This window comes from Cynocephalus volans, chromosome X (assembly GCF_027409185.1).
Source record: "Cynocephalus volans isolate mCynVol1 chromosome X, mCynVol1.pri, whole genome shotgun sequence".
Classification (NCBI taxonomy): domain Eukaryota; kingdom Metazoa; phylum Chordata; class Mammalia; order Dermoptera; family Cynocephalidae; genus Cynocephalus; species Cynocephalus volans.
In genome coordinates, this window is record NC_084478.1 from 90,692,924 (window position 1) to 90,715,729 (window position 22,806).

The following is a 22,806-nucleotide window of genomic DNA, read 5'->3' on the forward strand; positions in this document are numbered from 1 at the left end:
CTTCCAAAAAATAGCTAACTTTGAATTTCATATCATCATATTATATTGCTTGCTTTATATAACAAACCTTTCTTTGTTATATTCATAACATGACTCCCAGATCACTCTCCTTCATTTTGCCATGATTTTCCATCTGGCCTATTATCGGTTTTTTTTTTGGGGGGGGGGGGTTGTTTGTTTGTTTTATTTTGTTTTGTTTTGTTGTTGTTGTTGTTGTTGTTGTTGTTTTTTCCCAATAGTACTCTTTTCTGAATTCCTGGTGACTCTGTGATGTATGCATGATCATTCTCATACCAAATTTTAATTATTTGACCATTTCTTCTCCAATTATGTAGTCTTGAATCCTAATTCAGTGGCTTATTTTTATACATATCCTTCCAAAATCTTAATTTCACACATTTTACTATACATCAGGCACCTCTTATAACCCCAGTCAAAAAATTCTCTCATCCCTCTAAGACCAATCATCTATTCTACCACATTTTTACTATCCCCCACCAATCCTCTCCCCATGGCTTAATTTGTGTTAATCATCATAGAGCCTTACATATCTTAGATTCCTACAGGCTTATAGTGAATGACCACAAATACTCCCTCGCATACATCTTCAATTCCCTTTACTTTACTTTTTGACATCTCCGCTGACAAAACATCAATTTTAAATGAATATAACTCTCCCATTACTCCACACTGGCATTTTTGCAAGATGAATGTGGATAAGGAAAAAGTGTAACCAATCACACAAGCACAAGCCAAGATGAGTGCCATTCCATGTGATGCTGCCACAGGCCCAGACCCAATCCCCGGAAAGGCCCACCCACATCCCAAGCAGGAGCAAAGGTGGTCTAACACAGATACCCCCATATATACTGCCAACACAAGGATGGCTCACCACCACAGTAGCAGCCAGGGCCGCTCTACAGGTGGCCCACAGCACACTCAAATGCAAGAAGAGTCACCAGCAGAACTTACAAATAAAGGAGAAAGTCTTGCTCCTCATAGTCCACTCTAAACTAATAGAAGAAACAAGAGCCATACCAGATGACCAAATATCAATGAAAAAATATTAGAACTACAAATAAACAAGGAGATATGATACCACCAAAGAGCACAGTAATTCACAATTACCAGAGACCATAAAGCAGGAATCCTTGAAATGTCTGAAAAGGAATTCTAAGCAATGATCTTAAGAAAACTCAAAGAGATGAGAGAAGACTCAATTAGAGAATATGATGAAACAAAAAGAAAACTAACTAGGATATGGAGGAGGAAATTTACAAAGAGATTAGTACTTTAAAAAAGAATGTAGCAGAACTCATAGAACTTAAGGATTCATTCAATAAAATAAAACAGAAAGCTTAAGCAGCATGCTAGAACAAGCAGAAGAAAGAATTTCAGATCTCAAAGATGGTCTTACTGAAATAACCCAGGCAGACCAAAAAAAAAAAAAAGAATTTTAAAAAATAAAGAAAATCTAAGAGAGCTAGCAGACAACATCAAGTGCACAAACATCTGAATCATGGGTATCCCAGAAGGGCAGAAGAAAGGAAAAGGCATTGAAAATGTATTCAAGGAAATAATAACAGAAAACTTCCTAGGTATAAGGAGAGATGTAGACCTTCAGTTTCAGGAAGCCCAACGATCCCCAAACAGATTCAATCCAAAATGATCCCCTCCAAGACGCATTATAGTCTTACTGGCAAAGACCAGACAAAGAGAAAAATCTAAAAGCAGCAAGAGAAAAGCATAAAGTCACCTATAAGAGAGTCCACATCAGACTAACAGTAGATTTCTCAACCTTACAGGCCACAGGAAATGAAATGACATATTCAAAATACTAAAAAAAAAAAAAAAAAAAAAAAATTCCAGCCAAGAATTCTATACCAAAAAAGATTATCCTTCAGAAATGAGGGAGAAATAGTATATTTCTCAGGGAAACAAAAATTGTGGGAGTTCACAATTGACCAGCCCTGTAAGAAATTCTCAAAGGAGTCCTGCATCCAGAATCTAAAAAATTATAGTCACTATCATGAATACACAGGAAAGAGCAAAACCCTCCATTACAATAAATATGCAAATGAGAAAAAGAAACAAGCTATATCATGCCACCTCAAAAGTCCAACTAACATCGTAGATGAAAAATAAAAGGGAAAGAAAGGAAAAAAGATATTTAAAACATCTAAACAAAAAGCAATAGAATGATAGGAGTAAAGCAATAACCATCAAAAAATCCCTAAATGTAAATGGATTAAACTCCCTATTCAAAAGTCATAGACTGACTAAAAAGCTAGACCCAACTCTATGCTGTCTTCAAGAGACCCACCTCACCTGTAAAGACACAAACAGACCAAAAGTGAATGAACGGAAAAAATATGCCATGCAAATGGAAACTAAAAATGGGCAGGAGTAGCTAGCTATTCATACATAAAAACCTGGAAGAATTGGATAAATTCCTTGACACAAACTACCTAGAAAGAACCCAGAAGACATAGAAAACCTGAACAGAACAATAAGTAGCAATGAAATTAAAGCAGTAATTAGCAACCTTCCAACAAAGAAAAGCCCAGGACTGGATGGGTTTACAGGTTAATTCTATCAAACATTTAAGGAGGAATTAATAGCAATTGTCATCAAAATATTACAAAAACTTGAAACAGAAGTCATTTTCCCAAACTCATTCTATGAGGCAAACATCACCCTGATCTGATACCCGACCAAACAAAGATACAACAAAAACGAAAATTACACCCCAATACATTTGATGAACATAGATGCTCAGCAAAATGTTAGCAATCAGAATACAGCAACACAACAAAAAGATTATACACCATGATCAAGTGGGATTCATCCCAGGGATGCAAGTATGATTCAACACATGCAAGCCAATAAATGTGATACATCATGTCAACAAAATCAAGGACAAAATTCATACGATTATCTCAATAGATGCAGAAAAAGCATTTGACCAGTTTCAACATCACTTCATCATAGACTCTTGGCAAATTAGGTATAGAAGGAAAGCATCTCAACACAATAAAATCCATATATGACAAACAAATCTCCACTGTCTTCCTGAATGGGGAGAAGCTGAAAACTTTTCTGTTTTTTTTTTTTTATTTTATTTTGTCGATATAGGGTTGATTATTGTGGCCCATTACCAAAACCTCCCTCCCTCCTCCCTCTCCCCGCTCCCACCCAAAAATGTCCTTTCTGTTTGCTTGTCATATCAACTTCAAGGAATTGTAGTTGTTGAAAACTTTTCCCTTAAGATAAGGGACAAGACAAGGATGCCCACTTTCACGACCCCTATTTATCATGGTATTGGAAGTACTAACCAGAGCAACCAGGCAAGAGAAAGAAATAAAGGGCATCCAGATTGGGAGGACAAAGTCTAACTGTCCCCGTTTATAGGCAACATGAACTTATATATCGAAAAAAACCTAAAGACTCTACCAGAAAACTCTTAGAGCTGGTTAATAATTTCAGTAATGTTGTAAGATACAAAATCAACATCCAAAATGAGTAGCATTTTTATATTCTAATAATGAGCTAGCATAAGAGAAATCAAGAAAGCAAGCCTATTTATAATAGTTGCCAAAAAATAATTAAAATATATAAGAATCGACTTAACCAAGGAGGTGAAAGAACTCATCAATGAGAACTACAAAACACTACTGAAACAAATTAAAGAGGACCCAAAAAGATAGAAAAACATACCATGCTCTTAGACTGGAAGAATTAACATCATAAAATGTCCATTCTACCAAAGAAATCTACAGATTCAATGCAATCCCTATCAAAATAACTAGGACATTCTTCACGTAAATAGAAAATAGCAATTCTAACATTCATATGGAACAACAAAAGACCCCAAATAGCCGAAGCAATCCTGAGCAAAAAATAAAGTAAAATGAAGCCAGAGGCATAACACTACCTGATTCCAAATTATATTACAAAACTATTGTAACCATAACAGCATGGTACTGGCATAACAGACATGTGAATCAGTGTAACAGAACAAAAAACCTGGAAATCAACCCACATACTTATAGCTGACTGATCTTTGACAAAAGCAACAAGAACATACATTGGAGAGAAGATTGCCTCTTCAATAAATGGTGCTGGGAAAATTGGGCATCCGTATGCAGAAGAATGAAACTGGATGTGTACCTCTCATCATATACCTAAATCAACTCAAAGTGAAATAAAGACTTAACAAAGTGAAATAAAGACTTAAATAGAAGACCTGAAACCATAAAATTTCTAAAGGAAGACATAGGGGAAACAATCTAGGTAATAGTAATGGGCAAAGACTTTATGAATAAGACACCAAAAGCACAAGTGACAAAAGAAAAAAATAAACAAACTGTATTATAAGAAATTAAAATGCTTCTGCACAGCAAAGAAAACAATCAACAGAGCAGAAAGGCAACCTATGGAATGAGGCAATATATTTGCAAACTATACATTGGATAATAGATTAATATCCAGAATATATAAGGAACTCAGAAAACTATACAGTAAAAAAACAAATAATTCGGTTAAAAAATGGGCAAAGGAAGACATACAAATGGCCAATAGGTACATGAAAAAATGCTCAGCTTCACTAATTATCATGGAAATGCAAATCATAACCACATTAAGGTATCATCACACCCCAGTTAGACTGGCCATTATTAAAAAGACTGAGAATAATAAATGCTGGCCAGGATGCAGGGAAGTGGGAACTCTTCTATACTGTGGGTGGGACTGTGAATTAGCACAACCACTATGGAAAACAGTATGGAGGTTTTTCAAACAACTACAGATAGAACTACTATATGATCCCACAGTCCCACTACTGGGTATATATCCAAAAGGATGGAAATCATCATATTGAAGGGATATCTGCACTCCCATGTTCATCGCAGTTCTATTTACAATAGCCAGAATATGGAACCAACCTAAATGTCCATGGATGGATGACTGGATAAGGAAAATGTAGTATAGATACACTATGGAATACTACTCAGCCATAAAAAAGAATGAAAGTCTACCTTTTGCAGCAACATGGATGAGCCTGTGGACCATATGTTAAATGAAATAAGCCGGACACAGAAAGAAAAATACCACATTTTCTCACTCATAACTGGGTGCTAGGAAGGGAGGGAGGGAGGGAGGGAGGGAGGGAGGGAGGGAGGGTGGAAGAAAGGAAAGAACACAATAATATGTTGAACTTTCAGAAGGAGAGAACAAACCTAAGGATACTAGAGATGGGGGAGAGAGGGAGGGGTTTGGAGAGTGATAGGTCAGGTAAAGGGCATATAGAAAAATTATGATTTGTAACAATGAATGTGCTAATAATGAAATAATATTAATAAAATGTGTAACCATGATAATTAGCTTTAATTTAAATCTATGATGACTCCTTGTATATTCTGGATATTAATCCTTCTTCACATGTATATTTTGCAAATATTTTCTCCCATTCTGTTGGTTGTCTTTTAACTCTGTTAACTGTTTCTTTTGCTGTGCAGAAGCTTTTTAGTTTGATATAATCCCATTTGTTTATTTTTCCCTTGGTTGCCCATGCTTTCAGGGTCATATTCATGAAGTCCGTGCCCAATCCTACTTCCCAGAGTGTTTCCCCTATATTTTCTTTAAGGAGTTTTATTGTTTAAGGGGGTATATTTAATCCATTTTGCGTTGATTTTGGTATATAGTGAGAGGAATGGGTCTAGTTTCATTCTCCTGTGGTATGTCTACCATGGAATATTACTCTGGTGTAAAAAAGAATGAAATACTACCATTCACAGCAACACGGATGGACTCAGAAAAAATTATATTAAATGAAATAAGTCAGGCACAGAAAGAGAAATACCACATGTTCTCACTTATTTGTGGGAGATAAAAATAAATAAATAAATACACAAACAATTGGGGGGATGGGGAAGAAGACACAACAATTGCAATTCTTTGAACTTGTGAAGTTAAGCAAACAGATATTGATGGGGAGGAGAGAGAGGGCGGGGGGGGGATTTGGCCAAGGGACACGAAAATCAACTACATTGTATATAGATAAAATTAAATTAAATTAAAAAAAATAACGTGAATACAAAAATAAAATAAAATCAATGAAACTAGTTCCAGACTGATTCTCCACTAAAAACAAATAAGTAAATAAATCTATGATGACAAACTTCAAGTGGGCCATTAATGCTACCTGGCAATGTTAATATGTTCCACTAGTCTGTTCAGCTCTCTCCTACTCTCCACCAGTTATGAATGAGAACATGTGGTATTTTTCTTTGCCTGCCTCATTTCACATAACATAATTTTATCTAATTCATCCATTTTGCTGCAAATGGTAGTGTTTCATTCTTTTTTACAGCAGAATAGTATTCCATCATGTAAGTATACCACATTTTCCTAATCCACTTGTCCAGTGATGGGCATTTAGGCTGTTTCCAACTCTTGGCTATTGTAAATAGAGCTGCAGTAAACATGGGAGTGCAGCTATCCCTTCAACATGATGATTTCCATTCGTTTGGGTATATACCCAGCAGTGGGATTTCTGGATCATACAACAGTTCTGTCTGTAGTTGTTTGAGGAACCTCCATACCATTTTCCATGGTGACTACGCTACTTTACAGTCCCACCAACAGTTTAGGAAGGTTCCCCTTTCTCCACATCCTCACTGGTATTTGTTATTCTCTGTCTTTTTGATAACAGCCAGTCTAACTGGCATGAGATGATATCTCAATGTAGTTTTGATTTGCATTTCCCTGATGCTAAGTGATGGTGCACATTTTTTTTCATCTGTCTGTTGACCATTTGTATGTCTTCCTCTGAGAAATGTCTACTTAGCTCCTTTGCCCATTTTTTACTTGGGGTACTTGTCTTACTGTTGAGTTGTTTGAGTTCTTTTTAGATTCTGGACATCAATCTCTTGTCAGATGCATAGTTTGCCATGGTCTTATTCAGGTATAGATGAAATGCTGTAGATGATCCATCCTGGGGCAAAGTTACTCTACATCTGTAGATCTGTGAAGCTAGAAAACATGTTTGTTCATGGCTGAGCAAACTGGGAGAATATGGAAGGAAGTAATCACTGGCCACAAGTAATTTCAAAGTGAAACCGAGCAAACTTCATTGGGTCCCAACACCTGTAAATAATCTCCTGCTGCTTGAGGTTTTACCTCCAGGGCCCATGGCTCCATCCCTGGGCCTTCAGCTCTGTCCTTAGAGCTATGTATCCTTTTTCTTAAAGTGTAACACATTAGCAGCTGATTAGATTTGTCAGCCTGTTTCCTGCCTGTATTTTTGTCAGTTTAGCAACCTTCTTTCATTCTTTCTGTCTCTGCCCTTTTCGTTCCAAACTGCCAGTGTTTCTTCTGTGATAGCATTTCACTACTGTAACATTGTCTTCTGCTATAACATTGTGGGTTTCTAGTGTATATCATGAGAATTTGTGCCATTAGAAAAGAGGTTCCTCCACATATCTTTTTTGTATAATCTCACTTCCTATATTTTCCATTAGTAATTTTACATTTTCAGGTCTTATACTTAAGTCTTTAATCCATTTTGAGTTAATTTTAGTATGTGGTGAGAGGTGAATGTCTAGTTTCATTCTTCTGCATGTGGATATCCAATTTTCCCAGCATGACTTACTGAAGAGGCCGTCTTTTCCTTAATGTAGTTTTTTGTTGCCTTTGTCTAATATCAGATGGCTGTAAGCCTGAGGGGTGATTTCTGCGTTCTCAATTCTTCTCCACTGGTCTCAGTGTCTATGGGAGACATCCTTAGATAATGGAGATCAGAGAATGCATAAGAGTTTTCAAAGTGTTGCTATTGAAGGCTTATTAGTAATAAAAATATTATCTAGAGTACGAATTCAATTAAAGCATTTTCTTTTCCTTAGTAGACGAGAAGTAAGCATCAGAACATGTGATAATTATATTACAAGTAAGAATTTAGTCTTTTTTTGATTCCTTCAAGTGTTTATATCTCCTAATTTCTGTGGCTTAGGATGCCATTGAGGTTAGACAGGTGCTAAAATAAACACTGAGATTTAATCAATCAAAACTTTTGCTGATTACTTAATGCTCAGCATTGTGTTAGTTATGATGGAGATTATGGAAAGGTGAAGTCATATTGTCTGCAATCTAACCAAAATAACATAAAAAAAAAGAAACCAAGGTAGAGGAGGTGATGGAAAAGTTTGAAAGAAAATGTGAGTTTTCTATTTCTATTTCTATTTTCCATTCCCACAGTTTGATCATATTCTTTTACCATCATGATTTAAGTAACTGTCTGTGAAAATTGGCTCAATCTAGAAAATAAAATTGCAAATGTAATTCTAAACATAATTCAATGCTAAATGGGCAAATCAACTTCTATTTTCCCTAATTGCTATGCAAATAAACTAAAAACTCCAAGGGGGAAAGCTATATTTTGAGTTATAACTTAGTTTAATTTAAATGATATATGTCTTATTCAAGATTATTTCAGTGTGATGAAAGTCTGACTATTAACTCCAAATTGTTTATTGTCTTCCCTTGTTTCAGGACACTGCACTTTGACATTCCCCAAACCACCCCAGCCAGGTAGAAAAGAGAGATCAAGACCTTCAGAATTACAAATCACAGCTCCTGTAAGTATGGAAAAGATCAGTTTTTAAACTAAATCTAAGTTGGCTCAACATATATAAATATAAATAAGGCATATGTAATTTAAATTTTACTACCTGCTGGAAGCAGACTTTTAAAATTTATAATTCTCTGTGCAATAGACTACCCCCGCATGTTTCAGATTAATCTTTATTTGTACATGGTTCTTCACATCAAAGGCATTACCTAACTAGTAGGGTAAGCAAGCTGGAGAACCTAATGCTGCAACTGGAGGAATATGTCAGGAAATGTTTACAAGATGAGAAAGCATCTAAAATTTGAATCTTGGAGCAGGAGTTGATATCAGTGAGGTTTTAGGAATCTGAAATTCAGGATACTTGATGTTGAGAGATTGAACTTTTCTACCACTTCTATCAAGTGGACTTATCCTATCAGTTAGCAAAAAGATAAACCAGCATGCATCGATCACCCGTTGTAATATTAAAATATTTTAAAGCATCTCCCAAAGCAAAGTTATAGTCAATACATTTATTCAAGGGCCATTCACTACATCTCTAGTGATCCAAGTTTCATGCTTCTCTTCATGGTCCTCCTTTAATTCCATATGACGATTTGATTGTTGGTGGCTCTACCAGATAGTTAAAACAAAACAGTATAAGTAAATTGAAAATCAGTCTTTGCAGCCATTTACGACAACTAGATTTGACAAATGTTTGGGTGAACATTGAAAATAAATTATACTACTGCTATACAAATTAATGTGGATCAAACATTTGTCTGTTTCTTTTTATGTCTCTGTTTCTGGCAGTATTTCACAGCAGGGGTTTCAGGCTCTCAATTTGACCAGAGACCTTGAAAGCAGGAGTAAAAATCAGGCTAGGCCTGAAGCCTACAACTATCACAAGAATTGTCCTGACAAACTTCAAGTGGATCAGCTTATTTCTGAGCTAGTTTGGGGATGAAGGGTATAGAAAATGTTCCAAAAGATATCTCCGACATAGGGGTCCAAAAGAAATCTACTGCTGATTGTGAGGACAAGCTCTGAAATGTCATGAATCATTGAGGGCCTGATTCAATCTTTATATGAATCATTAAGGGAATTCTAAAATTTCCCCTCAAGTTATCTTATTTCCAAACTGGAGTTACACACACACACACACACACACACACACACACACACACACACACACACACACATAAACCTTGAAAAATTATATTCTAATGTTAAGTTAATGTTTAATAAAAAGATAAAATGTTTTAATGTTGCAATATGAAAAATATAACTCATTCACAAATGCTTATTATTATTCTAACCAATCTTTTCAGGTGCTTGAAAAAAGAAAATTAGAGGAAGTTTAGAAGCCAGCTTATGTATGGATAAGGCATTCTTTAAGAAAAATTTTCCAAAGGGCATCTATTTACTTAGCTGTTACAAGACAGGCTCAGTTCAGACAATCTTATACTCCAAAAGTCCATCCTAAAAAAACAGAATCTAAAATGTCCAAAGATGACAAAAAAGGAGCAGCTTTAAAGGAAGATTCCAAGAAACTGGAGCTACAAAACTCAGGCCCACATGCAACAAATCTAGAATCCAAGAAAACAGTAATAGATGAGAAACCTAAAAGAATAAATAAAGCAGATAAAAGTCCATCAAAATTATTCCATGAAAGTGAACTATCTGAAAAGTTAAAGTCCAAATCAGAAACAAATCCAGAATTCAAAGGTTCTAAGGTAGTCTCAAAAAAGGATTCAAAAAATGATAGGGAAGACTCAAAGAATTCCAAGGAGACAGATTTTGGACTCACATGTACAAAGCATGATCCAAAGAAAGAGTCTATGAAGAACTCAAAGAATAATTCTAATGCCAAATCAGAGACTTGCCCCAAAAATAGCTCAAATGTGGATTTAATGATGCATTTAGAGGAGTCTGATGCTGAATCCACAGATACACAGCTAAAGAATTACTCAAAGAATAATTCAAAGAAGGTTGCAAAGAATGACAAAAAGAAAGATGCAAAGAGCTCTGATGTTGAATCTGAAGACGCAAAAGATGCAAAGAAAGAGGCAAAGAAGGATAAGAAGCCTTCAAAGAAAGATGACAAGAAAAAGGATGCAAAGAAGGACACAGGATCTACTGATACTGAATCTGGAGACTCAAAAGATGCAAAGAAAGACACAAAGAAGGATAAGAAACCTTCAAAGAAAGATGACAAGAAAAAGGATGCAGTCCCTACTGATTCTGAATCTGAATTAGAGTCAAAGAAGGGTAAGAAAGATGAAAAAAAGGATAAAAAAGATTCAAAGAAAGATGACAAAAAGTCTGTCAAGAAGGATGCAGTGTCTACTGATGCTGATTCTGAATCTGAAGGGGATGCAAAAAGGGGTAGAAAAGTTGAAAAGAAAGATTCAAAGAAAGGTGACAAACAGAAGGATGCAAAGAAGAATGTAGATTCTTCTGAAATTGAATCTGATTTGGAGTTAAAGAAAGGTCAGAAAGATTCAAAGAAGGAAAAGAAAGGCTCAAAGAAAGATGCCAAGAAGGACACAGAGACTACCGATACTGAATCCGACGCATCTTTCACAACAGGCCCAAAAAAGCCCACAAAGGCCAAAGATTCAGATGCTGAATCTGTAGAGTCACTACAGAAACCTGGAGCTAAAAAGGGAGTTGAATCAGATGGTACATCTACAGATTTAAAGAAGGAAGGAATGGAACTGAGAGGCTTCAAAGTGTCATCCAAAAAGACTACATTTACAGAAGAAGGAAGAAAACTAAGTACGGGTAGAGTTCCCCCATCAAGAGAAAGACCACCACTCCCTCCTTGCGAGCCTTTACTACCATCACCTAAGGTCAAACGTCTCTGTCAGTGTAAGATGCCTCCTCCACCTCCAAAACCAAGATATGCTCCTTTGGTATGTTTACTCATGTTTTATTTTTAAGTCAAAATGTATTAAAAACTAGAAGGTATTTTATTTTACGGGAGATATTTTAAAGGTTTGAATTCATATTTTCTCTATGAAACAGTCCTCTTTTACTCTAGCACTGACAAGTTTGGGACTCAAAGGTAAGAAAGATGCAGAGTACTACAAAATGACTCAATAGATTTTCAAAACAAATGTTAAAAAGTTAAGAAAATAAAAATTATTTAGAGTAGAGCATAGCAAACTGGCTTGTGATTTAAAAAAACATTTTAAATTATTTGTAACAAGGGTCATTTTACAAAAGTGGTTAAATGTTCTATACTTAGGAAAGAACAAAAATGAAAATTGACGAAAACTTTTACAGGGGAAGATTAAAATGAGATATAACTATATTTCCTGTTAAGTTGCCCAATACAGTAAAAGCTCAATTAACCAAAATCCAGACATAGCAGGTCAAAATATAACATATCAAGATTCAGATGTGCAAAAATTAAATTATTTAATCCCTATCTGAGCTAAAGTTTTTAATGAGGCCTCATTCTTACTGATATCAGAAAACAAAAGTTATTTTGCCAGAAGTAACTAGATCTCCTCTGGTTTTTAGCACACTTTTTCAGATTAGGTTAACTTCATCTCTTTGAAGGTAAATACTCTGTCAATTTAAAGTTTCTATTTCTCTCATTCACGAGATCTCCCCTTCCAACCCCCTTCTCCAAACAGTCTCATTGTTAGGGGAAGCACAAATAAACATCTCACTTTGGACAGAGGAGTTCCTGTTCCACATGTTGCCCTCTTTCTGGCTCTCTCTGGTCTTTGGTTGAGTTGTAATTCATTTGCATGATTTCTGGGCATCAGCCTGTGCTTCCTCTGCTTTCACGGTATTTATTGTCTGTTTTCAGCTGGTAGGTATGTTGCCCTCTGTCCTGCTAAACTCTGAGCACCTGTAGATATGGCTAGGTCTTGAATTTATATTTTCCCGATGAAATACTCCTCTTTTACTCAAATACTGACAAGTTTGGGACTCAAAGGTAAGAAAGATGCAGAGTGCTACAAAATAACTCAACAGGTTTTCAAAACAAATGTTAAAAAGTTAAGAAAATGAGAACTATTTAGAGTAGAGCATAGAGAACTGGCTTGTGATTTCAAAATTTTCTAATTTTCATTAATATCCCTCCTTTACTTTTCCTTCTCCTCCTTGTCCCTTCTCCCTGTCCTATACTTCTTATTCTTCTACCTCAAGGGGATTCTATTTCCTCTTCTAGTCTGATGACGATCTCCTTTACCTTATATTCCAAGTTTTTTTTATTCTTGAATTATAATAAAGCTTTATGTACAGACCTCATTTGCTTTTTAAGTTTTAATAATTTTTGGAAGTTAGAAATACCTTTTGTCTCTCTCAGAAAGCCTGGGTTTCAAGTCCATTTTTCTCACAGCGTACTTAGAATCAGCTTTGAGACTCAAAGCTGATTAATGTCCCCTTTGTTCTAGGTGACATCTTATTTTTCCACCTTAAGGGTTTAGTCAGAGGGTGGGTAGCCACTAAAGGGACGAAACTTATAAGGAAGGAAAATATACTTAAGAATGATTTTTAAGGTAAATGAGAAAAAAGATCCTCAAATAGCTGTGTTCATTTCCACAAGCAGTTTTTATGAAACATAAGTAAAATACAAGAAAATATAGTTGAGGCCAAGAATTGATTTTAATTGTAAAAAGCAACTTTCATAGTATTTTCTGGGCTTGCACACATTCATGCCAAGTCTCCTAAATAAAATTCCTATGCATAGCCACCATCCAGTTAAGCTTCTAGATCCCTACCACTCCGCTGAAACCGAGCTTTTAAAAGTTGCACAATACCTTCTTGTGGCCACATCCACTGGTCTGTCCTCTCTCCACATCTTATACTGCAGTCCAACAGCATTTAAATTAACCTCACTCTCCTGGAAATACTTGATTTACTTCACTTCTATGACTCTGTGCTCTCCCATATTTATTTCTACTTACCGGTAGCTTTTAACCACTTTTATTATATCCTCCTCTGCCTCACAATTAAATGTTGGAATGACCCAAGGCTTAGCCCTGGACTTTCTCTATCTACAATCCTCCCTTGGTGAGTTAATCCAGTCCAACAGTTTAAATGCCATCTATGTATTGATGACTCCAAAATTAGTATCTCAAGTTCTGACCTTCCCATTGAGCTCCAGATTCTTATATCCAACCACCAACTTGAAATCTTCATTGTAGTATCTACTGGGCATCTCAAACGTAACATGCTCAACAATACTCTTAACCTACCACAAAATCTATACCTCCTCCACCCTTATCCATCTTATCAAATGATGCCACTCTCCAGCCAGTTGATATTTTAAACATGGATATAATCTATGATTCCTTTCTTTTCCTCACCGCCCATATGTAATCAATCAGTAAAACTTGTCTACCCTACCCGAATATACCCTGAATCATCCACTTCTCTTCATCTCCATCTCTACCACCTTGATGGCCCCAATCGTCATCATCATATTTCTCCTGGAATGCTGCAAGAGTTCCTAACTAGTTATGCTGTCTCTACTCTACACTGCTTAAAACATTCTAGTGGTTTCCCATTACATTCAGAATAAAAGTAAAAATTCTTATCCTAGCTTTCAGTGCTTTCATTTATTGTTCCTCTATTTTCCATCATCATCTTGTACCACTCCTTACTTTCTCTTTTATGATCTAGCCAAACTGGTGTTCTTTTGTTTCTCATACACACCAAGATTGTTTTTTGCTAAGCCTTTGCTTATGCTGTTCCCTCTGATTGGAATGCTCCTCCCCCAGATGTTTACATAGCTAATGCTTCTCGTCATTTAGTTTTTCAGCTTAAATGTTCTCTTTAGAAAAGCCTTCATATGTTACCCTCTCCCCTGCCACTGTCCAGTAGCTCTCTGAAATCTGCATCCTACTTTATTTCTCTTCATTGAGTTTATCTTTATGTAAAATTCTACATTTATTTATTTGTTTATTAATTAGTTCACCATTACAATTCAGGTCCCATGGAGGTAGTGAACCTTGTCTGTTTTAAGTAAAGCATAGAGGGACAAATACCACATGTACTCAGTCATAAGTGGGAGCTAAGAGAAAAAGAAGGAAGGAAAGAAGGACACAGTGGTGTGTTGGACTTGCAGAGGGAGAGAGCATACATTGGATTACAAAGTGGAGTGGGGGGGAAGGGGGAGGGGCAGGGAGGTTGCGGATAATTGAGTAGGGGGACATGGGGTACAATCTCAATTTGTGGTAAGGGGCTTGCTGCCAGTGTGGATGAGATACAAAGCTGATTTTCACCCCTCATGCCCAAGATGTGGAGGCCAGATCCATACTGGCAGCATGCCCATTACCACTAATTGTGATTATACCCCATGTCCCTCACCCAATTATCCCTTACCACCCTCCCCATTCCCCTGTGCTTTGTTTATTTCACTCAACATAAGTTTCTCCAGGCTCATCCACGTTGTTGCAAATAGGAGAACTTCATTCATTTTCATGGAAGAGTAGCATTCCATGGTGTATATATACCACATTTTCCTCATCCAATCGTCCATCAATGGACATTTATGTTGATTCCATACCTTGACTATTGTAAACAGAGCTGCGATGAACATGAGAGTGCAGGTGTCCCTTCAACATGATGATTTCCATTCTTCTGGGCATATACCCAGAAGTGGGATTGCTGGACCATATGGAAGATCTATCTGTAGTTTGAGAAACCTCCATACTGTTCTCCATACTGTTCTCCAAAGTCCCACCAACAGTGCAGGAGCATTCCCTTCTCTCCACACCCTCGCCAGCATTTGTTTTTCACCGTCTTTTTGAGTATAGCAAGTCAACTGGGGTGAGGTGGTATCTCAATGTAGTTTTAATTTTTATTTTCCTGATAACTAGTGATGTTGAGCATTTTTTTAATGAAACTGTTGGCCATTTGTATGTCTTCCTTTATAGTGTCTGCACAGCTACTTTGCCCATTTTTTAATTGAATTACTTTTTTTTTTTTACTGTGTAATTGCTTGAGTTCCTTGTACATTATGGATATTAATCCCTTGTCAGATGCATAGTTAGCAAAAATTTTCTCCCACTCTGTAGGCTGTCGTTTCACTCTCTCATTGTTTCCTTTGCCGTGCAGAAGGTTTTCAATTTCATATAGTCCCATTTATTTTTTCTTTTGCTCCTTGTACTTTCAGGCCCATGTTCATAAAGTCTGTGCCCAGACCTATTTATTGAACTGTTTCGCCTATATTGTAAACTTTCAGGTCTTATTCTTAAATATTTAATCCATTTTCAGTTGATTTTAATATATGGTGAGAGGCACATATCTAGCTTCATTCTTCTGAATACGGATATCCAGTTTTCCCAGCACCACTTATTGAAGAGGTAGTCTTTTCCCCAATTTAGATTTTTGTTGCCTTTGTCCAATATTAGATGGCTGTAAGCCTGAGGGGTGACTTCTGGGTTTTCAATTCAGCTCCACTGGTCTGAGTATCTACTTTTATGCCAATACCATGCTGTTTTGGTTGCAATGCCTTTGTAGTATAATTTGGAGTCAGGAAGTGTTATGACTCTGGCTTTATTTATTTATTTATTTATTTTTTCCCACAGGATTGCTTTGCCTATTCAGCGTCTTTCGTTGAGCCATATGAAAGTTAAGATTGTTTTTTGGGGTTTTTTCTGCATTTCCGTGAAGAATGCCATTGGTATTTTGATGGGGACTACACTGAATGTGTAGATTGCTTTGGGTAGTATAGACATTTTCACAATGTTAATTCTTCCAATCCAAGAGCTTGGAATGTCTTCCCATCTTTTCTTCTCATGTTTAATTTCTTTCAGTAGTGGTTTGTAGTTCTCATTGCACAGATCTTTCACCTCCTTATATAAATTGATCCCTAGGTATTTTATTTTTTGTGACAATTGTAAATGAGCTTACTTTCTTTATTTCTCTTTCTGTTAGTTTATTATTTGAGTATATAAATGCAACTGATTTGGGGGCATTTATTTTGTATTCTGCAACATTGCTGCAGTTATTAACCAGCTCTAGGAGATTTTCAGTAGGGTCTTTAGGTTTTTCTATAAATAGTATCATGTCATCTGCAAATAGAGACAGTTTGACTTCGTCTTTTCCAATCTGGGTTCTCTTTCTTACTCTTGCCTGATTTCTCTGGCTAGTACCTCCAGTACTATGTTAAATAGAATTGGTGGGAGTGGGCATCCTTGTCTTATTCGTGTTCTTAAGGGAAAATCCCTCAGTTTTTCCCCATTGAGAATGATACTGGTAGGCTTGTCATAGATCTCTTTCATTTTGTTAAGATATTTTCCTTCTATACCTAATTTGTTGAGGGTCTTTATCATGAAAGGATGTTGAATTTTGTCAAATGCTTTTTCAGCATCTCTTGAGATAATCATATGGTCTTTGTTCTTGAGTTTGTTGGTGTAATGTATCACGTTTACTTACTTTCATGTGTTGAACCATCTTTGCATCCCTGGGATGAATCCCGTTTGATCACGGTGTATATTTTTTAATGTGTTGCTGTAATCTGATTGCTAGTATTATTTGTGCATGTTTGCATCTATGTTCATCAAAGATATTGGCCTGTAATTTCTTTTTTTGTTGTGTCTGTATCTGGTTTTGGTATCAGAGTTATTTTGGCCTCATAGAATGAGTTTGGGGGAGTAGTTTCTGTTTCAATTTTTTGGAGTAGTGAGAGGGGATTGGTATTAACTCCTCTTTAAAGGTTTGATAGAATTCAGCTGTGAAGTCATCTGGACCTGGACTTTTCTTTGTTGGAAGATTGCTGATGACTGCTTCAATCTCATTGCTTGTTATTGGTCTGTTCAGGTTTTCTATCTCTTCTTGTTTCAGTCTGGATAGTTCGTATGTGTCTAGAAACTTATGATATCCTCCAGATTTTCATATTTGCTGTCATACATTTGTTTATAATACTCTGTAGTGATTCTTTGTATTTCTGTGATATCAGTTGTAATGTCTCCCCTTTCATTTCTGATTTTCGTTATTTGAGTCTTCTCTCATCTTTTCTTTGTTAACCTAGCTAATGATTTGTGTATTTTACTTATCTTCTTGAAAAAAACAACTTTTTGTTTCATTGACCTTTTCTATTGTTTTGGGGGTCTCAATTTGGTTTAGTTCTGCTCTGATCTTAATTATTTTTCTCCATCTACTATCTTTGGTTTAGATTGTTGTTTTTCAAATTCTTTGAGGTGTAGTGTTAGGTCATTTATTTGAAGCCTTTCCATTCTTTTGATGTAAGCTTTTATTGCAATAAATTTGCCTCTTAGTACTGCTTTTGCAGTATCCCACAGGTTATGGTATCTTTATTTTCAGTAGTTTGAAGAATTTTTTTGATTTTCTGTTTTATTTCTTCTGGAACCATAGGTCATTCAGAAGCCTATTGTTTTATTTCCATGTATTTGTATAGTTTCCAGAGCTTTGCTTATTACTAATTTACAATTTTAGTCCTTTGTGGTCTGAAAAGATACTTCGAATGATTTCAGGGTTTTTTTTTTTTTTTATTTTGCTGAGACTAGATTTGTGACCTAATATGTGGTCTATCCTGGAGAATGTTCCATGAGCTGATGAGAAGAGAGTATATTCTGTAGTTGTTGGGTGAAATGTTCTGTGTGTATCTGCAAGGTCTAGTTGGTCTAAGGTGTAGATTAAATTCTGTGTCTCTTTTTTGATTTGTTTCCTGGTAGATCTGTCCTATACTGAGAGAATATTGTCCAGATCACCCACTATTAACGTATTAGAACCTATTTCTTTCTTTAGGTCGAAGAGTATTTGCTTTATATAGCTGGGTGCTCCAGAATTGGGTGCATATATATTTATGATTGTTATGTCTTCTAGCTGAATAGGTTCTTTTATCATTATATACTGGCTTTCTTTGTCTCTTTTTATGTTTTTTTTTTGTTTGTTTAAAGTCTATTTTGTCCCATATAAGAATAGCTACTCCTGCTCATTTTTGGTTTCCCTTTGCATGGTATATCTTTTTTCATCCTTTCACTTTTAATCTGTGTGTCTCCATTGTTGACGTGGGTCTCTTGAAGACTGCATATACTTGGGTCTAGCTTTTTAATCCAATCAGTCATTCTGTGTCTTTTGAATGGGGATTTTAATCCATTCACATTTAGGGTAGTTATTCACAGGAATTGCTTTTTTTTAGATGATTTAAGTATCTTTTGATCACTACTTCCCCTTTTATTTATCTTCTTCAATGTTAGTTGGAAATTTAAGTTGGCATGATTTACCTTCTTTGTCTTTCTCACTGGTATATTTGTTTTAATGGTGGGTTTTGCTTTTTCTTGTGTATTTGCGATAGTGGACATCATTATTCAGATTCAGATGAATGACTCCCTTTAGCGTTTCTTGCAGGACTGGTCACGTGGTGGTGAACTCCCACAACTTTTGTTTGTCTGGGAAATGCACTATTTCTCCCTCATTTCTTAAGGAGAGCCTTGCTGGGTAAAGAATTATTGTCTGGCAATTTTTTTCTTTTAGTATTTTGAATATATCTTTCCACTTTCTTCTGGCCTATAGGGTTTTGGTTGAGATGTCTGCTGTTAGTCTGATGGGGGGTCCCCTATAGGTGAATTAATGCTTTTATCTTGCTTCTTTTAGAATTCTCTCTTTGTCTCTGAGCTTTGCAAATTTAACTATAATGTGTCTTATGGAGTATCTTTTTGGATTGAATCTGTTTGGGGACCCTTAAGCTTCCTGGATCTGAAGGTCTGTATCTCTCCTTACATCTGAAAACTTTTCTGTTACAATTCCCTTGCATTCATTTTCAATACCTTTTCCTTTCTCCTCATCTTCTGGAATACACACAATTCAGATGTTACAGTGCTTGAGGTTGTCTGCTATATCTCTTTGATTTTCCTAATCATTTTTAATTCTTTTTTCTTTTGTCTGCCTGGGTTATTTCAAAAAGACCATCTTTGAGATCTGATATTCTTTCCTCTGCTTGCTCTAGCCTGCTGCTCAAGCTTTCTATTGTGTTTTTTATTTCATTGAGTGAATCTTTCATTTCTAGGAGTTCTGCTACACTTCTCTCCAATGTATTAATCTCTTTGTAAATTTCCTCCTTTATATTCTGGATATTTATTCTTGTTTCATTGTGTTCTCAATTGAGTCTTCTTTTATCTCTTCATATTTTCTTAACATTATTGCTCGGAATTCTTTTTCAGACATTTCAAGGGTTCCCCGTTCCATGGGGTCTGAAATTTGAGCATTACTATATTTCTTTGGGGGTGTCATATCTTCTTGTTTATCTGTAGTTCTATTATTTTTTCATTGAAGCTTGGTCATTTGGCAGAGGGTTTGTGCCTTCTATTACTCTGAGTTTGGCTATGAGAATAAATATTTCTTCCTCTGTTTGCAGGCTTTTCTGGTGACTCTTCTTATATCAGTGTAGTCAAACGAGCAGTAGGTTACCTGTAGAGTGGCCCTGACTGCTACTGTGGTGGTGAATTTTCCTTTCATAACAGTAGGTGTGGTAGTGGCTGTATTACACTTCCTTGGGACTTGTTCCAGAATCCGTGGCCATAGAATGAGCCCCCAGCACCACACAGGTCTTGGCTCACCTCAGCAGGGTCTGCCACAGCTGCTGGCACTTCCCTCCAGGTCCAAGGCAGAAGGCTAATTTTTAAAAATTTTTCATATAGTCAAATACAGCTGTAATATTTTAAAACTGATTCTTAGTTTACAATATTGGTGAAAATTATCTCCTCCATGTGATAATTTTCAACAGGGGTTAAAACAAACAAAAACTAGTCCTTAATCTGGGGTGGAGTTCAGGAACCTGAGTTTTTAACAAGATATAATAAAATGATATATGAGTTTTCTTCCATCTATTTTCTGCTTTGGTATGGTCATTAACACACCAGAGATTTTCTGTAATTAATAGACAAACAAAGTTTTACTTTTTGTTTTCACTTTTCTACTTTATTCCTCAGCCTGAAGCAAAGTGGATTCATAAGTTCCTCTGAAGAACAACTGAGCCCTCGGTTTCACAGAATGGCCTTACCACAGTAAGCACTAGCTACCCTCAAATGAGCACTTCTACTTCTGTGGGACTGTGATAATAAAAACAAGTCTTCCATGAATACCAGGAGCTCGGTTTTTTGCTTATAATTTATAGAAGTGATTTATAGAGGTGTGTTCTTTATTTATTAAATGTCTGAACTACTCAGACCGAAAGAATGTAGCATTTTACCCCATGTTCTGAAGCTTCTTCACTCTGGAAATTGTTTCTGAGTTTGGGTCGAAATTTAGCAAGCTTCCTTTGAATGTCTTTATCATGTTTCATTAAACTTATTTTTATCTTAGCACTCAAAAAACGTAAACAGAATGGAAGGAAGGAGTCAGATCTTCCACCCCCTTAAAAGAAATCAAGAATTATATGTAGATAGTAACGCCGGACAAAGATTATTTTCTTGACCAAACTTCAGTCGAGCTCCTGAAACTTTTCTGAGACCTATCTGGGATCTCTCTTGTAAAATGTAGTTTTAGCAAGAACCCTGTTAAGTCAATTTAGCAAGAACCCCCCACTCTCAATATTTGATCACTCTCGATATGTAATCAGTTTCCTCATCCTCTACCATCCCCCATGTGATGTTTGATCATCCTGGAATCCTGTTAGGTCAGTTTAGCCAGAATTCCACCCTTACTCCTGATGTTACCTCTTAGTGCAGTAATGTTCCATCCACTGATCCCCCACCTATTCCTTGGTAATAAGTTTCCACTTGTTCATGCTGTATTCAGAGTTGAGCCTAATCTCTCTACCCCGCTGCAAGACCCCATTGCAGTTGTCCCTATACCTATCACAATAACCCCCCCTTGAATAAAGTCTTCACCATCTTTAATAAGTGTCATTAAGTAATTTTTTCTTTAACACCCTTACTCCCAACACACATATACGGAGAGTTTTAAACTTAATCGTTTACCTTTCCCCTTTACTTTTTTCATAAGGAAATAAAGTATCTTTCTTTGTTTATTGATAAACTGCAAATGTCCATGCGTTTATCAATCATTTTACATATTTCTATGAATATACTTGTCACATCCTTTCCTGAGAGAAAAGTAGTAGTGTGGAAGGAAATAAAGATAGACAGACAGTTACAGATAATTATGAAGATCTCCTTCACTTCACCCAGTCTACTTTCTGCCTTTTTGTTATAATCTTGACTTCAGTTTGCTCTCTGAAATGACTAGACTTTAAATACAATTCTCAAAGAAAGAGCTGTTAATTTTTCTAGATCATCTAAATGACACATGCCTAAATGATACATATAAAAGTTTTTTTTATTGCAACATTGTAAATAGGAAAAGTTTAGAAACTTTCCAGTTATCCATCAATAAGTGATAGATTGAATATATGACAGTACTGCCACACAATGGAATTTCATATGAAAGTAAAAGAGAATAAAGAAACCTTCTATGTAGTGACATAGAAAGATCTCCAATATAAATTTAAGTGGAAAAAATCAAGATGCAGAAGAGAGTACATGCTATAATGTTTTTAAAAGAAAAGGAGGAAATAATATATATCTGCATTTTCCTGTATTTGCATAAAGAAACTCGGGGAGAATACAAAATAAGATAATAAAAGTGATTACCTATAAAGGAGAAGTGGTGTTTGGAGAAATAAGTAGGTAAGGAAAAGAGACAAGTTTGGACCTAATACTGATATTCAGCCAGTATACATTGAATGAGCTGTAATGGTTGGTCAAATACTAAAATATTTCCAAAATAGTTGGTAAATAGCAGTTATGCCATTCACCTCCCACCATGAATGCTGCCCTGCATTCTTCTCTGGAACACCAGGGATCCCTCAGGAGTCAAAAGCCAAGACATAATTACAAATATAAAAGACTTATTCAGAGAAGAATTTGTGAATGGTAGAGGAGAGAGGGAGTAGGAGTAGGTAGGAAGAACCTTTAGACTGCCATGCAGGTGGGACACCTGTGAATGAAGAAAGGAAACAAGTGCTGGATAGGAAGAGTCTCAGCTGCACTGAAGCTAAGAGAAATTCTCATCCTGGCCAATGGGCAGCCCAGAGTAAAGACTGCTCTTTGGAGGTGTCTGTGTTGGGCAGGAATGTCCCAGCCTTATTACTCCCACAGTGCTCAATCACTGGCTGGGAGCAGTTTGGTGAGAGCTTGGCTCCAGCTTGAACACTGGTGTATCTTGAGGGAGCAGCAGCTAGAGGCTGTCAGCTGACTCTGTTCCTCACA

At 36.2% G+C, this 22,806-nt stretch overlaps 1 protein-coding gene across 1 annotated transcript; it reads left to right on the forward strand.

Moving 5' to 3' along the window:
* The first annotated feature begins 757 nt into the window (after nt 1-757).
* CYLC1 (cylicin 1) lies at nt 758-20,559 on the forward strand. Its single transcript, XM_063084692.1, is given in 4 exon segments — nt 758-986; nt 8,548-8,633; nt 9,937-11,523; nt 20,527-20,559. Coding segments are annotated over 4 exon segments (1,935 nt in total).
* Nucleotides 20,560-22,806: the final 2,247 nt, after the last annotated feature.